Raw genomic sequence first — 17,691 nt, forward strand, 5'->3', positions numbered from 1 at the left:
TAACCCAGTTATTAGAGATATTTACATTTAAACATACAGAACCTTTCTGGAGCGACAAACACAGCAACAGTTTTTACTGGAAAGTTATTTTGTAATAATTTTGAGGATTTATCATGCAGCCCTTGCTCTAGACTTCTGAACCTTTTTAGCTCATTTAGAGAAATTTTATTTTCCAAGGATTTAAAGCCTTCTGACACATTCATCTGTGATTGGCTGCAGTGCTGCGTTTTGATTGGTCGATCTGGACAAGCGAGCGTGGCTGGACGTCAATGTTTATGTAGCTCCTCTATGTCGGGTTTGTGCAACAGCATCAAGGTCTCTGCAATGTGATTTCCTGACGCTGTTTTGTTGTCGTCCCGTATAAGCTCGCCGTTTTCCGTCACGTTATGTCGCAGCCTCTGACATGGGGCACCACTAGCCGGTGAAAGACGGAAGAGACGGAGGAAAACGCCGGAATGGCAGGCGCCTTTGCCTTCAAAGGCTGCCAGAAAATTCGCGGTGCGCAAATCAGGGTTCTGCTCGAAGCGAAGGACTTCTTCCTGTTCGACTGCGACGGGGTCATCTGGCACGGGGAGAATGAGATCACGGGAGCGGCCAAGGTGGTGAACGCTCTGATCCGCCGCGGGAAAAACGTGGTGTTCGTCACCAACAACTCCACCAGGCCCCGGGAGAATTACGTGAACAAGTTCACGCGCCTGGGCTTCACCGACGTGATGCTGGACCAGATCTTCAGCTCCTCCTACTGCTCGGCCCTCTACCTGAGGGACGTCGTGAAGGTCCGCGGCCAAGTGTTCGTCATCGGCTGCGAGGGGCTCCGCAGGGAGCTGCTGGAGGCGGGGATCCCCTGCGTGGAGGAGGCGGACGACCCGGACGCCACCATCTACAACTGCGACCTGACTCCGGACGTGAAAGCGGTTCTGGTGGGACACGACGACAAACTGACTTTTCTCAAACTGGCCAAAGCTACGTGCTACCTGAGGGACCCGGAGTGTCTGTTCCTGGCCACCGACAACGACCCGTGGCACCCGCTGTCAGGTGGACGGATCCTGCCAGGTATGATGATGATGATGATTGGAGTAATGAAGCTTGACCCAGTTACAATCAGCTAATTCAAGCGGACAGTTTTCCCCTCCTATGTTTAATATAATATTCTTTAGCTCTGTTCAAACCTAAAGCTTTGGAGTTGTGTGTGTGAATCTTTGCTGTGATTCATCCCACCTTTTGCTTCAAATACTACAAATGTTATTGTTGCTGTTTTCTGTTCATTGTTTCTCTTCCCCTCTTCACACCTGAACATCAATAGTGTGCAGTAAAACAAAAATAACATCCTCGTGAAGATAATGTTTCTGTTTCATTGAATGCAGAATAGAATATGAATGTGTGAATAGAACTTGAACTGACTACATAATATCAGATAATCACCATTAAAACTCACCTTTGGTTTGGAAACAACTAGGCTAGGTAATGATTCAAATGAATTATTAACTGTTCTAGCAGCATTATAGATCGCCTGGTTAAAATATTAAGGGTCAGGAGAGTGACCTCTAACCGTCATTTTCAAGTCTTATTGCAAATTCTCCTTTAGTTTTAGGTCTGGACATCGACTGGGGCATTCCTTCACATGCAGATGCTTCAATCTTTACCTTTCCATTGAGATTCTGGCTGTATGTTTAGGTCACCCTGCTGCTGGAAGGTGAAGCTCAGTCCCAACTTAAAGTCTTTAGCAGCTTTTAAAAGTTTTTCTCCCAGGATTGCCCAGTATTTACAAAAAATAGTCCAAACCCCCTCTTTGACGACAACTGTCCAAATGAAAATTGTGGCATTCATTTTAATTTATCATGTGATTTATTTATTGCTTAATGTGACAGGCTTACACACACATAATTTTTTTTTTACCCAATAATAGCCATAAATCTCAGAGTCAGACCGGCTGAAAAACCTGCCGCAGCATCAAGCTGCCACCTTGGGAATAGAGCATTCCAGGTGACGTGCAGTGTTAATTTTCTATCAGTGTTTTGCTTGTGAGTCAAAAGTCCAATTGTATCTGACATTTACTCCCATGCGGATTATTTAAATTACACACAGATTAACTTTATGAATTACTTGACTTTATATGTGAATTTCTTGCAGTTTTTAAGCTGCATCAATGTAAATACAAATGCATAACACACATTTAACATCAGTGATAGGAACACTTGTGTAAACCTATGTCATAACACTTGGAGGCTCCTTCTGTTTTTGATGTTTTGCTCTCCGTAGGTTCTGGTTCCCTCACTGCCGCCCTGGAAGTGGCGTCGGGCCGTAAAGCAACTGTGATCGGCAAGCCGAGCCGCTTCATGTTCGAGTGCATCTCCAGCCAGTTCAGCGGCGTGGATCCCGCCCAGTGCCTGATGGTCGGGGACCGACTGGAGACCGACATGCTGTTCGGGTCCAACTGCGGCCTGGACACCATGCTCACCCTCACCGGCGTGTCTCAGATCGAGGAGGCCCAGGAATACAGAAGCAGTGACCTGAGCACCAACCACAGCTACGTGCCTGACTACGTGGTGGACACCATCGCCGACTTCCTCCCAGCTTTTGAGGAAATAGAAGAGCAGAACGACGATTGACGAACGATTCCGTCGGCAGCACAGATCGCTTTTGCGACATTACAAGTGCAGTGTTGAGTCTCACGTTTGCAAGAAAATGTTCCAGTTTATGGCAAGAGAGGGGGGGAGGGGAAAAAAGAGCTGCTTATATCAAAAGCAACTCACATCTAGGACAAATATCTGAAAATAATGATTAACCTGTGCATTCCTCTGTGTTTCTTCTAGTGTTGTGGCCATTTGTGACTGAATGTTTTGTTGTTGCTGTGTTTAATGGATATACTGCACTTTGTTAATCAAGTCCATTGGTAGTATTTGATATTAGGGTTTTGAACATTCAAAGTTATTTTTGTAAAACCATGAATTATTCTTAATTCATGTGTTTAGGAGCTGGTATTGTTTTTGTGAATGCAGAATAATCTCCTCTGATCTGTCTGGCTGAGTGTCACTTCAAGGTGAAAACATGCAGCTCTGGCAGAAAATAAAGCAGAGACTGTAGGCGGAGTGTCTTCTCACCTGTCATGTCTGTACTACATTGTGCCAACATTTATCTGGGTAATGAACAACCCACTGGACTCTATTTTGGAGAACATTAATGGTTGCCAGTGTTAAGCACTGACATGGGAATATTAGTGTTGTGAATGTTTTTACCATTTAAAGCATGCCAGCAATGGTATCAACAATAAAATACCCGAGGAGCAAATTAAATATTGTTCATCTGATCAGCAGCAATTGCCTCTTCTTTCAACTAATGCTTCGTATATTTCTCGGATGCCAGTGTTGTTTAAAAAGAAATTTTCACAACAAACCAAATCATTATAATCAATTTAATCCAGTGGTTCACAACAAAACAGTTTCAAAAATTTTCATAACCACTTTTTTTTTTTGACGTTTGCCCTGATTTAAAATAAAACCAGATGTCATTTTATTTTGTCGACTTGCATTTGAGGATAGTTACAGTTCATGTGTAGCTCCATCAAATTTAAATGATCATTTAAAACCAAGCTGTCTCCACTGCCGTCATGGTTCAATTTTATTGAAGGAAAAAAAAAAATAATTATGGCTTTTTTTTGTGTATTACAATGAAGCTATCCTTTAGTGTGAACTTAAAATAAATTGTAATCATTTAAAATAAACATTATGTACATTGCAATAGGATTTATGTAATATATCCTATGAATCTCAGCATTAGGGTTGTGTTGATGAGAAGAAAGACTCCTCTTCCTTTGGCTGCAGAGAATGAATTGTTTCGGATCACTCTGGTCCACCACGCTGAGGCAAAGAGAAATTACAATTCAGTGTTTAAAAAAAGAACAAAAAGCACCAAATATCCAATAATTTCTTTAACCACATTATCCTTCTCACACTGCAAAAACAGTCTTGCCAAGTATTTTTGATCTCGTTTCTAGTGCAAATATCTTAGTACACCTAAAATAAAACAAAACAAACTTGCAAGTAACTGTTGAGAAAGATATAGGAGCTTTTTTTAAGCCCATAATTCCTTAATATTAATAAAAAAGTACTTGTTCCACTGGCATATTAATTCATTTATAACATGGGAAAATGTTGTGTTATAAGTGAAATGATTCACCTGTAGAACTAATACTTTTAAAAAATCAACATTAAGGCATTATTTACGTAAGACAACCTCCAATACGTTGCTGTTACTTGAAACTAGACCAAAAATACTTGGTAAGATTTTGTGTTTTTGCAGTGCAGAGCTGCAGGGGAGCTGAAGCCTACACTAATAGACAGGGTACCAGCTCACTGCAGGGCCAACACAAACATCCAAACACACACACTTTGTCCAATTTAAATGTGCTAAATAATTAAACATACACTGAATTACCTAGAGTATTTGCTTTTACACACACATGGACTGTAATTACATCCTACCTCAGTAGGACACTCAGTGCACACTGACGCCACTCTTAAGGTTTTTAACACCCTAATACTTTGCGGCAGAACTGCCATTTTTTCTCATTGCTTCCACAGAAGTTAATAACTTCTGGTTGTGGAATATTTAGCAGAGAAGAAATTATTTCACAGGAAGCATCCCACCATATTAGGAAGTCACTGAGCTCCAGAGAGCGATCCAGTCTTTCCCAAATGTTTGTAAAAGCAGTCTGCATGCCTAAGTGCTGGACATTATACACCTCTGGCCAAGAAAGGGACTGAAACACCTGAATTAAATGGTTTGAAAGAGTGGGTGTATACTTTTGGCATTATAGTGTGCATGTCTTTGGACTGTGGTTGGAAACTAGAGTAAGCAGGAAGAGTTGTGTTCCAAGTACTCAACACAATTTCTAACCTCCCATTTTTGGCCATTCTATCTCAATGCTATTACATTGTCACTAGTTTATTTCCTCACACTGTATTTTCCAATGAATAAGAGGTTTCTGCGTCAATATTTCATCAGCTTGTTAGCATGAGATGATGCAGGAGAGACAGATTTCTGCTCATTGCAACCATTCTGTGTGGAATTTGGAGGTGTGTGCGCATTTCCCCAGCTGGTAGCCCCATCTATTGGCTGTGTGCTGCTTTACCTCCGTGGACACAGTAGCATTCAAGTGATATCTATGAATGTACAAACAAAAAAAAACATTTCTTCTTCTAGTCTAAAAGCACACAAATAAACTTACTAAACCAATGAAGTAATAAAAATAATTTGCCATACTTCTATGGTAGGCTGCACCCCTCACCTGGATGTAGTCCATTTCATCCAGAGTTAACGGTCTCCTGCGGTACCTGGCGGGCAGCTGCTGAACAGAGGCCAGTGAGTCCGGCGTTCCCAGGGTGGGAGTCAAAGGTACTTGAGGTCTGGACGACGTTGAGGCTGAACTGGGGGCGTTGTGTTGTGGAACGTTAAGACCGAGCAGTTTCAATGCCTCTTGGACTAAAACAAACAGAGTACAGCAGGAAATCCTTTCATTTAATGTTACCAGTAAATGACTATGCTGTATTGAGCTTGCATAAATACATCAGAGCATGTGGAATTATCAGGAAACACTCCCTCAGAGACAAATACAAGTGTATCTGGAGACATTTCTGTGTTGTTTTTTTTTTTAAGTTGAGTGTGCCGAAGGTCAAGATTGTGGCAACTGGACTTTTATCAGATAAGGCGCAGCTAAACAAAGAGTTAAACATTTTGCTGTAGATTTTGCTCTTGTGATAATAGTTTGGCTTCTGAAGTCAAGGACAGGTGACCTGAAGGAAAGGAAGCCTCTTCCCAACAACTTTGGAGCTGGTTTCATGTCATTTTGACATCAGATACAACTACACATTCTTCATTTGTCTGAACGTCACAGCCAAAATGATTCCTTAGTGTTACAAATCTGTTCTTAAAGTATGCATAAAACAACTGGTGTTGGTGAACATCTTCTGCAGTGCTGGTTTTTGTTGGCATCTGCCCCTATGCTGAAGCTTTTTTCAGAGAAAGCCACATATTGAAATCTGTTTTTGTTGTCAAATAAATGTTCTTATCCCTTCTCATTCTCTCTTTCTCTGCATAAAAAGAAAATATCATACAAAACTATCCTTAATTTTAACAGCTGCAGGAAAGTTAAAGTGTTTTCTCCAGCTTCTAACAAAAACTCATTCTGCTAAAATAAACCAGATATGTTTTTGATCAGTAAAGACATAAACTTTTGACACATACTCTGCTGGTTGGTTCTGTTTAAATCTCACACATTTTTTATAAACAGACTTACCATTGGGCCTTGGTACATCCTGTCTGTTTGGGAACTTGATCAAAGGAGCATGTGGCCGAACAGCCTGAGCAGAAACACACATAACAACCCAAATCATTTATTACTTTAAAAAAATCATTAAAAGGTACAGAATTTTGATGCCTTCTTTTAGTACCAAGTTCATCTGTATGGAAAAAAGCAACAACAACAACAAACAAAATAAGCCAGGAAAAGCTTGATGGATACATCTGTAATTGATATAGTGCTGAAGTTCGGATATATGGTTAGCCTACAGAATATTAAATGTCTAATACAATTGTACAAAAACAGAAAAACACAGATAAGGGGGCATTTAATAAGGAATCAATCATTCCAGTCATTAATATGCATTGGGATTTTCTCAAGGGAACATTTGTTATAATGTAAGACAGGCTTCCACCCCAGGCAGTCCCCAGTTTTGTGAGATTTGTGCTATAAATCAGCAACCACTTCAAGTTAATCAATATACACTTTTAAAACACAGAGAGTAACGAGATCCCGATTAACTAGGTTGCCATGAATCAAATTGAGCAAATAGAATCAGTCTTTCTAGGTTTTGTAGATGTTTTTGCAAAGACATATTAACAGGCAAATTAATGATCATTGAAATAACAGTATGAAGTGTCTGTCTTCTGAAATCTTTGCGTTTCTCCAACCTGAGGTAAATTTGTTGGATGCATAGTCATTTTAATAATAAAAAAGCGTGAAGGAGCATGCAATACACAGCCGCCGGCTGAACTCCACCTGAGTTACCAAATGGAAAATAAATTTGGTCACCCCTATGGACATTTTCTGGGGGCGCCACTGGTGCAAAACGTTGAGGTGCAACTATTCAATCCTATCTACCTTGTAACAGGCCATAATATAGAAAAAAACCTCAATTATCAAGTGACCTGAAACACATTTTAATTACTAGAAATATACTGTTGCAGCAGAGCAAAACACAAGACACGACTGCGAGTCGTTCGGTTTAACAAGGACATCAACAAGGGTACAAGAGGTATTTCAGCCAGTAGCCCTCACTAAAATGAGTCAAAAACATCCCGAATTAATTTTTGTACTTTAACCATATACTAAAATAGCAACAAACCAAACGGGAGGTAGAACGATTCAAATTTCTTCAGCAACTTTACCTGAATTACTCTAGCGGTGGGAGCTGCCATTTTGGAGCTGACTTTGCTCCCCATGACGACCTCAAGGTTTACTTCCGGGTATAAAACGTCTCCTGTAGCAACAAACACCCACCACAAGAGGGCACTGTTGTTATTGCCAAAAAACAGGTACTTTCTAGAATAAAACGGGTGGGCTATCATTTGTTGAAAGCAAAGAATATATGAAGAATAAGGAGGCAATGATGCGGGACGGCTGCTTAGCACAGTTCAGAAATGACCACATTTTAACCAGATAACTTAAATAAACGTTAGCTACATTTGTACCGTTTAGATAGCCGTTGTTGTCAGGGGCTGTCCTGCTTGGTCAAGTAGCCATCCCATAGTAATGCAACCTTCAGATTATGGAAGAATATCCCAGACGAATACAAGACCGTCATCCAGAATGAGGTAAAACAGGACAAGCTTCAGTAAGGCCGCTAAGATTTACACACACACAAAAAAAGATTACCGAGTCTGTTTATAATGTTAAACGTTAAGAGAAGCTCACTGTACTAGAAAAAAAGAAGCTATCTTTAATTTCAACCTACCTTTGGAGCAAAGATAACGTTGTCATATGACCAGGATCTATCCTATCAGTAATAAGGACCATATCAGAGATCCTTTATAGGTCAAGATGCATCACTGCACGAATACTCAAGAATTTGCAGACGTTTAGTGCGCCAACTTTCTCTCTCTCTCTCTCTGTCTATCTCTATCTCTCGCTCGCTCTCACTTTTTAAAAAATTATTTTTAGTACATTAAAATGTTTCAGATAAAAAAAGATGTTAATATCAGAGTAACTGGAAATGAAAATCTTGATTTAAAAGATCATTTTCTTTATTAGCAAAAGTTATTCTCCATGTGGAAAATTACCACTGTATTAGCTCATTCAATATGTTTTTATATTTACTAAAGTTACGTTTGTGTGAGGGTTGCATCGCGGCTCTCCATAGTATACAGCAGCTCATTCAGTGTTGATGGCTGTCTAGTTCAAGTTATGTGTTTTTTTTCAGTAGCGGAAAAATGTCAATCTTTAGTTGTTCCATATTTTCTCTAAATGTTAAGAAAATTCTTCTCGGAAAGCTTAGGTTGATTTGGAGTTCATCTGAAAATTTATGACTGATAGTAGATGTGAACTACAGAGAAATGAAAGCTAATAAGACCATTACCAACCCAAAACCTGTAATAACACAGTATTATTTATCTGGTGGAAAATATTATATTTATTCATATAAATTTGTTTCTTCTTTCTAAAGTACAAGAATAAATTTAATCTGACCATACTTAAACAGAGTTTTAATATTCTTAATGCTTACAATTTGAAGTATGCAAATCTTTTTTCTAGTATTGATGGTGGAAGAAGTAAGACATCAAAAACTTCATTCAACACAGTTAAGTAGCCAATTTGTGTTTTATTAGATATTACGTCATTTCACAAACTGGTCCAGGATAATGGAAAACAAACCGGTCCCTTTTTCAACATGTGGCTAACTCCTAACCTGAGACACTGTGGCCTCATTTTCCAAGAAATCGATGAACAGAGCAGTGCAGTCTCAAGTTAGAAATTGCTGCTTGGTTTATACAAAACTGTCCACTATATTGTGCTGAGGTGCTTCATGCAGCTGCTTAACTCGCATCTGCTTTCAGGTGGGAAACACTCAGTGGTTCTTTGACCTGTCAAACAGCTGTTTGAGTTGGTCCTTGGTGGTGGCCTCTTTCTGCTGCATGAGATCAGCGTGGCCCCTGGTAACACCCCAGGAGTCTGGGGCCGACATGGATGGACACAAAGGGCGGCCAGAGGCTGGCTTCAGGTTCTCCCAGTAATCACGGCGGGCTCTGAATGACAGTGAGGAGATTAGCTGGATCACATTGGTGATTAGAAGCCATAATATGTTCATTTCCAAGGTAATAAAAGACAAATGGTTGCTCCTTACCTGGCTCTGACCCAGGGTTTGGTGTGCATCTCCAGACCAGCACCCCACATTCCATGTTTCTCGGATGCAGCAGGGAGGAAGCCCCTCTCTGGGGCCAGCTCCTCTGACACAGCCCTGATGTGATAAGGCTCATAGCCACAGCAGCCTCCAATGTAGTGGATGCCAGCTTTGTAGGCCTCCCTGGCGTACTGGTGCATGTCCCAGCGGGTCAGGATTCTGGGCTCCAGGGCTAAGAAACAAGAAAACACAGACAGGAAAAACACAAGATGCTAAATTACAACATTCGCTTTTCTCCACTTTTTCTATGTGGAAGCAGGTTGTTGTTACCAAAGGGGAATTCAGGCAGATCGATGAATCCCTGACAGTTGCAGTCGGGAGTATGGTACGCCAGTGGCTGCACCATGTAGTGAGCCTTCAGCCCGGCCTTCTCCACTCCCTCCTTCATCATCTTCACAGTCTTTACACAGGTCAGGGGGTCAAAGTGGCAGTTGACTCCCACAATCTGGGCACCTAGACAGCATGCAGAAGTTAGAGGAAAACCCTTATTTAAGTGCACAACAATGTTATTAACTAAAACTTTGTCATTACCTTTAGCTAGAAATGCCATTAAAAGTTTATTCTGGTCACAAGATATTGTGCTATTACCAAATGCTTTAAGTCCTTAATATGTTTATAACCCACATTTAATAAAACAAACGTCCTACTGCCATACTTTTAACCACAATAGATCCACATTTCTGACACTACTTGAATTTCATTTTTTAATTTTTTTTGCACCTTTTGCTCTTGTAATGCAGCTGAAAACAAACATAGATAAATATTGTACGAATATGACCCATTTTCTCACTGTGTCACATTATATTTGTGTATGCTTTTCCTGTTAGGATTACCTAAATTATTTCTGCTTACTAAATGCCAGAAAAAATGGAGAGAGAGTTATTTTTTTAAATAATGTTCTACCAAGTCAAAGTTTGCATGCATCCCCTTAATATTTGATAGATAGTCCAACTGTATAGCTTTACTCAGATCTTCTGGGCACAATTTTCTATCTGCCTGAGATCAGCATTTTTTTTTTTATGGTCAATCAAAAATAATGGTTTTGTTTTCCTTAAGCCACTTTGAAATGAAATTGGAAGTGTCTATTTAGAAAACCCATTTGCAGCTGAGGTTTTATTTCCCAGTTGGTGTTTTGAGATGTTTCTTCAACATTTTCATGTAATATTCTTTACTCGTGGTGTTATCAATTTTGTGAGATTTTTCACTTTCTCATACAGCAATACCACATGTGTGTTTGTGGTTTTACCCTAAACTACATCCACAGGACTGCCTTCATTTTGAATAGTCCTGGAAGCCTTGACATCATCAATGATTACTAAAACATTTAATCCAATGAAATGAATTAAGAACATACTGTACATACTTCGTAATTCAAAAATGTCAAAAAAACAAAAAAAAAACATCAATTTAAAAATCCTCTCATTCATCCTTCTGGCACTTGGTAAAGTGAAATAATTTTGGTAATCCTAACTGACCTAAAGCTTTGGGACCAGCTGTGTATGTGTGTAAGACTTAAACTTAACGATTAGTTTGGGGTACGTTGAAGACTCCGTTACGTACCGGCTTTAACAAGCTTGGCGGCACAGTCTCCAGGTGAGTTGCCGTGCATGTCTCCCTCAGGTCCGATGCACAGAGTGGCCGCCACAGGCTTTCCCGACTCCTTCAGGACCTCCACCGCCCACACAGCCTCTTCAACATGCTCAAAGTACTGCAGGACAAAGCTCTCAGTCAAATCATGGTCATCAACATCTATCCAGCAGATACTACATCCAGGAAATATTTTTACTTCCTCAATAGCTTAATCTCTACCTCAGCAATGAGGAAGTCAACATTCTTCTTAGTGAACACGTCCAGTTGTTTCTTGAAGATGGCTTTCACCTCCTGGTCGCTCTTACAGCTCAGGTAGGATGGAGTCTGGGACACTCCTCCGGCCACCAGAGCGTCGCCCTCATTGGCGACTTCCCGGGCCAGATCGCAGGCGGCCTCGTTGATCTGAGCTCCCTGTAGGCCAATTAAAAAAAAATAAAAAATGAAATGCAAATCCATAAAGTGTCACAAAGAGTTATAATCTCTTGTCTTACAGTGAGGGCGAGCTTGTTGCCTCTGTTCTCCAACTTGTCATCACTGGCATAGAAAGTGAAGGTCTGCATGACGTTGGCTCCAGCCCGCAGAAACTCCCTGTGCAGCTGACGCACTGGAAGTCAACCAGAGAGGATGAAATGAAAAATTATAAGAATACAGGAAGCATATAAGGATTTGTTTTAATGTCATTTCATAAACCTGTAGGAAATGTTGAACGTTTTCTTGATTGTGCTGAGTTAGGATTTAGTAATCCACTGACTTGAAGAGCCTTCTTGATTTGTTTGTGTTCCTTGAATGAGATTTTACTTTAACGTTTACTTTAAGAATGTCAACGTTTGAAAAGATTTTCTGAAATTGTACATTGTTGCAGGAGAGCTAATCAGATATGCCAACTGAAGAAAATGTAACAGTTCAACATTTTGTAGAAAGTACCTTAATTTGGTATGGAGTTCATCATTGAAGATGCAAAAATAATATATTTTTTAGCAGAATTTCAACATTAAAGTTTAATCTCACCAGCTTCTGGGTGCTCTGCAGCAGCCTCAGGGGTCCAGGGCCCAGCCTTGACGTATCCTCTCTTCTCCAGGGCAAACACAAACCCTCCATCCCCAATCACAATCTCTCCAGCGTCAAGACGCTCCAAGATACCCTGTAATAATTTATCAGTGAATTCAGTAAAACATTGGATCAGTCAGGCTGCAAATAAATCAGCTGAGCCAAAAATAACTTCTGTTCTCATTCCAGGACAATGTTATGAACACCGTCTGATTTTAATCTCTAACAATCCAATATGTGTTGTACAACGTGTGTCCTGAAATCTTTTAATCCATTTCGCTTTATCACGGTTGCAATGAGTCATGAAAACAGCTGCTTGTGAAATAAGCGTGTACCAAAGGCTTGACACCAGAAGCCTTTATCGAAATGTAAGGGTTAAACTTTATCACCATCTGGATTCTGCAAAATGAATCTGCATCCAAGTAGGTCAAGAAATGCAATCTGCAGAGCAAATAAAATGTATTACGTTTTCCCTTCCTTACAGGAGTGATTTGTCGTTGTTCATTCTTGCTGTTTAATGTAAGATGATCTCTTCTTTAGTCCACACTCAAGAAATTGACTTTTTCTTCATAATCAACAGAATTTAGGCCAGTCGTAAGCTTAAAAAAAATATAAAGCAAATGTTTTTAATACTTTAAAAAAATTATTCTAACCAATCTACCGTTTAGAAAAAGTAAAAAAACAAAACACAAAACATGATTTCAACACATTTCCAGGACAGAAGCTTAGAATCAAGGCTTTATAAAACATATCTTATTAGTTGCACTGGTGTTTCATTTCTGCAGCAACAGTTGGCATTTTGGAGAAATGTGACTCTGGTATGCCAGCTGTGCAGAAGATTTATTAGGAGTCCACAACCACCGGACCCCCACGTGTTGTTAAAGGAAAAATAAAACCCTCCTTGAAATGAAGCATCTTAGTAAAATACCAACTGCAGTTTGGGTTAATCAGTCCTAAACCAAAAATAATACGCTTTCTCAGAAAGCATTCCTGTTTTTCACACATACCTTCTTTGTCGGTGCCATTCTCCTGCTGCTGTGTGGACCCCTGACTGCTCAGACTTTGAGAAGCTGAAGTGACACCAGAGAGGTGCAGGGGGCCTCATTAAATCCCCCTGAAGCAGGGGAGGGGTCTGTGCAGGGGCCACTCTGATTGGTAAAAGACAAGTTACTCAACACCTCCCCTTTTTAACTGAATGAGAGCACTGTGAATGCGTTTTTGTGTCTAGTTTGGTCCGGATTAATTACGGTTCTCCGTGTTTTCTGTGTACTTCTCTGCTGGCTTGTGGTTTTCTGTTTGTTTGATTTTTTAAAATTATTTTTTGACACATACGTCTTGTTTCAGTCACACAATAACGTTTTATATTGGGGTTTAATGTGATAAACAAAGCAATGCATCGTGATAAAAATACAAATCTTATAAGAGTGATGTATATTTGTGACCACCATCTTTGAGGCAATACTTTGCAGAACCACCAGCCACTTGTTTATATTAGTGTATTTCAGTCAGTCTCTGAACCAGTTTGACGCACCTAAAGTCTAAACTCTACTCTGCAGTTCTACTTTGCAAAATAGCTCCTGTTTAGTCAGATTTGATGGAGGTCTTTAAATTCTAAGTTATAGATTTGAATCTGGATTTTGACCCGTTGTATTATCTATTGAGTTAAACTATTCTCTTGTAACTTTAGCTGTTTGTTTTTAGCGCTGTTGAAATGTGATCTTTTCAGGTTTTCTTCCAGTGTTACCCTGTGTCCAGCTCTTCCTGCAGAAACAAATCATTTCCACACCATAATGCTGCCACTGTTATGTTTCATCATGTGGGCGGTGTGTTTAGTGTAATGTTTAGAGATACGTTTTCCTTTGCTGAAAGTGTTTTACATCATGGTTCATTCTAAATGTTCAAGTTTGAGTGTTATAGCAAAATAGAATTGGGATATTTTATGAATTTCTGTCAATTTCAGCTGCTGCAAAAAATCCAGATTTGATAAATGCTCTAAAGGAGTTGCTCTTTTGGCCCCTTCAAATTTCACAAAAACTTTAATTAAAATAGCATTAAAATTTGTAGTTGCAGTGTAACAAAATGTGTTTATAAGGTAATGTAAATTCAGTTTGTATTAGAAAGTTATTGAATCAATTTCTGAATCAGTAAATGTGTGAAATATGTTAGGAGTAATAAATGACTCATTTGTTGCACTGATCCACTGATTGAAACAGACCCAGAGCTTTCAGATTTTGTAACAAACTCAGATTTTATTGTTTCAGGGGTTGTCATTTTAAGACTCCTCCACTGGAGCGTTGCTTCTGGACTAAAGTGAAAAACTCTTGTCATGTTGACGTAAGAGACAGATACATTTCTATTTATTTAGTGCATGATGTTCATGCAGAAGATTTGACCTTCTTCTGCTTCTCCAGCACGTGCTTCATTTCCTGGGTGCTCGTTGCCTCTTTGTGCTGCAGCAGGTCACTGTGGCCCTTGGTCACTCCCCAGCTCTCCGGTGTGGATAATGACGGGCACTTGGGACGACCAGATGCAGGTCGGATGTTTTCCCAGTATTCGCGTCGGGACCTGTTATAGATGGAAACAAAAGAAATGACTTTTTTGTTGTGTCACAAAAGAATCAACAAAAAAACAAAGAGGTGGATTGCAGAGTTCTTGATGTTTGCAGATGTTTTACCTGGCTCTGACCCAGGGTTTGGTGTGCATCTCCAGACCAGCACCCCACAATCCATGTTTCTCTGATGCAGCAGGGAGGAAGCCCCTCTCTGGGGCCAGCTCCTCTGACACAGCCCTGATGTGATAAGGCTCATAGCCACAGCAGCCTCCGATGTAGTGGATGCCAGCATTGTAGGCCTCCCTGGCGTACTGGTGCATGTCCCAGCGGGTCAGGATTCTGGGCTCCAGGGCTAAGAAACAAGAAAACACAAGACAGAAAAACATAAGATGCTAAATTACAACATTAGCTTTTCTCCACTTTTTCTATGTGGAGGCAGGTTGTTGTTACCAAAGGGGAATTCAGGCAGATCGATGAATCCCTGACAGTTGCAGTCGGGAGTATGGTACGCCAGCGGCTGCACCATGTAGTGAGCCTTCAGCCCGGCCTTCTCCACTCCCTCCTTCATCATCTTCACAGTCTTTACACAGGTCAGGGGGTCAAAGTGGCAGTTGACTCCCACAATCTGGGCACCTTGGAGTTCAAAGCAAAAATATTACAGTCAAATAAGGAAGAAATCTGAGAAGTTTCATGTTGCAAACTCTTCAGGGCGCACCAGCTTTCACCAGCCGGATGGCACACTCTGCGGGTGAGACGCCGTGCATGTCTCCCTCTGGGCCGATGCACAGAGAGGCGGCCACTGGCTTCCCGCTGGTCTTCAGCACCTGAACAGCCCACCCTGCTTCCTCCACATGCTCAAAGTACTGCCAACACATAAACACAGCATGAAGAATTAAATGACTTTTCAGGCTAAGTACATTTGGCCGTTTAAAGCCTAATACAAAAATAAACTGTCATAAAAATGAAAAATGGAGGTGTGTGACAAAGCAAAATTTAAGTTGATTTTGCAGGTGGCCAAATATTTTTTTAAGAGTGATGGTTTTGCAAACACAGTATTTTGTAAAGAAAACTCAAAAGTCCATACTATTGCTAAGTTTATGCAATAAATACTATGCAACTACTTGAAAATTGTATCACAAACATGAGATACATCCTCAAACTTAAATAAATCAGAATTAACACATATCCTCTCTATTGCTCCATCTTTGTTTTTGGTGCATGTCTGTAACTATTTTGCATCGGCACATGCAGGAATGATGATTTGGGTGCAAATCTGTTCTGAATTCAGATCAGAATTATAAAATCACATAACAAAATCTAATAGCATTTATCACTTTATAATTTTACAAACAGTTTTAAAATGAGATTTTTCCTGTTTATTTTTATTTTTTGCTTTTGATATAGAATACACAGAATATATTCAGCACAACAGTCAGTCAACTCAGCAGGTTTTTGACAAAAGCAGTCATTCTACAGCCAGAGCGATCAATGATTTGACGTTATCGAGTTAAGAGCTAAATGAATTCACCTCGGCAATCAGGAAGTCCACATTCTTTTTGACAAACACGTCCAGCTGTTTCTTAAAGATGGCTTTCACTTCCGTCTCACTCTTGCAGCTCAGGTAGGACGGAGTCTGGGCCACTCCTCCAGCTACCAGTGCGTCTCCTTCCTTGGCAACTTCCCTCGCCAGGTCACAAGCAGCCTCGTTGATTTGTGCTCCCTGGAAAAAACAAACAAACAACTGATTATCACCTTTACTGCTTGCTGAAAAGACCTGTTTGGAGCATTGAGGTGCTGTCCCTGGGTACCTACAGTGATTTTCAGTGCCTGACCCCTGTTCTCCAGTTTGTCATCGCTGGCGTAGAATGTGAAGGCCTGCATGACGTTGGCTCCCGCCCTGAGGAACTCCCTGTGCAGCTGTCGCACTGATAAAAAAACATATCCTGTCACCTTAATGTGAAAGTGTGAGATTGAATTTGGATTAAATGTAAGATTAAAACTGTGATACCAGCTTCAGGGTGAGTGACAGTAGCCTCAGGAGTCCATGGCCCAGCTTTCACATAGCCCCGCTTCTCCAGAGCAAACACAAAACCTCCATCACCGATTACAATCTCTCCGGCATTCAGACGCTCCAGGATCCCCTGCGTGAGAAGAAATATCTATTTAATCTGGGTTTAATACTTTAAAAAAATGAGTTGTGCTTCTTTCTTACACCTCAGTTAAGAAAAAAAAAAACCACAATGAAAAAGGGCAAAATAAAATATGTTCTTGCAAAACAGAAGGAACAGAAATTGATGTTTTGGATGAATAATTTGAAAATTGATCAAAAATCACTGCGCAATCACAAAAATGCAACCAGATGTGCCTTAGGGGTACAAAGGTGCAAAGATAAGGCTGTTTTTTCTTTTGCCAGAAATCAGCATGGACTGACATAGTCTGGGTTTTCAACTAAACGCCTTGACACAGTTCAATACTTTAAAAAAAGCTGCATGAACACCTTCCCAGTAACAGCACAGACAAAAGAACATCCACCTCCAGCAGTTTCTTTACATTAACCCATTTTCAATCTGTGTGATGCATTGGGAAAATCTCTGCAGAGTGTGTGTTACCTTCTTGGTTGGTGCCATCTTCGTCCCGTCTCAGTCGCAGCGCACAGCACTTGGTAACAGCGAGCCCCTCAGCTGACCTGATGAGTACCAAGAAGCTGCTCGTCTCCTCTTTTATATAGCAGCAGGATGAATGGGAGGATTTCAGCTTGGTGCCAAATTTACGTCAATTATGTACATGTCTGTTTGAATGTTGTGCAACGCGGCCAAGCCCACTGATCAATGGAGATGGTATAAGTTGTATTAGTTCTCTGAGGCAGCAGAGAAAGGATCTGTGATAGAAAGACAGATGAGCCTGTGTAGTGGTCAGTCCAGCCAGTAATATTGCTTATTTAAGATTCCCACTGAGTCCAGCTGAGCTTTGAAAACCCAAAAAGTTATTCTGTGTTCATGTGTCAGGGATAAAAGGATGTTCTGGGTTCTGCTTAACAGAACATAAAAT

The 17,691-nt window shown here is 40.5% G+C and overlaps 4 protein-coding genes across 4 annotated transcripts; 1 reads left to right on the top strand and 3 right to left on the bottom strand.

Annotated features, from left to right (window-relative positions):
* Positions 1 to 225: 225 nt before the first annotated feature.
* Positions 226 to 3,307, top strand: pdxp (pyridoxal phosphatase). Its single transcript, XM_005794935.2, has 2 exons — positions 226 to 1,053; positions 2,260 to 3,307. The coding sequence occupies exons 1-2, from the start codon at positions 456 to 458 to the stop codon at positions 2,607 to 2,609; spliced, it is 948 nt and encodes a 315-aa protein (XP_005794992.1). The 5' UTR covers positions 226 to 455; the 3' UTR covers positions 2,610 to 3,307.
* Positions 3,308 to 3,398: 91 nt separating this feature from the next.
* mrps36 (mitochondrial ribosomal protein S36) lies at positions 3,399 to 8,086 on the bottom strand. The gene is made up of 6 exons (XM_005794936.3): positions 8,013 to 8,086; positions 7,750 to 7,901; positions 7,447 to 7,538; positions 6,296 to 6,359; positions 5,288 to 5,481; positions 3,399 to 3,857 (listed from the first exon to the last, which is right to left on the bottom strand). Exons 3-6 carry the CDS (start codon positions 7,498 to 7,500, stop codon positions 3,840 to 3,842), a joined length of 330 nt encoding a protein of 109 aa, XP_005794993.1. The 5' UTR covers positions 7,501 to 7,538; positions 7,750 to 7,901; positions 8,013 to 8,086; the 3' UTR covers positions 3,399 to 3,839.
* Positions 8,087 to 8,856: 770 nt separating this feature from the next.
* LOC102225771 (betaine--homocysteine S-methyltransferase 1) lies at positions 8,857 to 13,182 on the bottom strand. Its single transcript, XM_005794937.3, has 8 exons — positions 13,100 to 13,182; positions 12,054 to 12,186; positions 11,537 to 11,649; positions 11,265 to 11,456; positions 11,016 to 11,163; positions 9,726 to 9,908; positions 9,399 to 9,627; positions 8,857 to 9,300 (listed from the first exon to the last, which is right to left on the bottom strand). The coding sequence occupies exons 1-8, from the start codon at positions 13,115 to 13,117 to the stop codon at positions 9,123 to 9,125; spliced, it is 1,194 nt and encodes a 397-aa protein (XP_005794994.1). The 5' UTR covers positions 13,118 to 13,182; the 3' UTR covers positions 8,857 to 9,122.
* A 1,139-nt stretch (positions 13,183 to 14,321) lies between these two features.
* Positions 14,322 to 17,352, bottom strand: LOC102226035 (betaine--homocysteine S-methyltransferase 1-like). Its single transcript, XM_005794938.3, has 8 exons — positions 17,253 to 17,352; positions 16,652 to 16,784; positions 16,456 to 16,568; positions 16,172 to 16,363; positions 15,359 to 15,506; positions 15,094 to 15,276; positions 14,767 to 14,995; positions 14,322 to 14,657 (listed from the first exon to the last, which is right to left on the bottom strand). The coding sequence occupies exons 1-8, from the start codon at positions 17,268 to 17,270 to the stop codon at positions 14,468 to 14,470; spliced, it is 1,206 nt and encodes a 401-aa protein (XP_005794995.1). The 5' UTR covers positions 17,271 to 17,352; the 3' UTR covers positions 14,322 to 14,467.
* Positions 17,353 to 17,691: the final 339 nt, after the last annotated feature.

Source organism: Xiphophorus maculatus, chromosome 12, assembly GCF_002775205.1.
Source record: "Xiphophorus maculatus strain JP 163 A chromosome 12, X_maculatus-5.0-male, whole genome shotgun sequence".
Classification (NCBI taxonomy): Eukaryota; Metazoa; Chordata; class Actinopteri; order Cyprinodontiformes; family Poeciliidae; genus Xiphophorus; species Xiphophorus maculatus.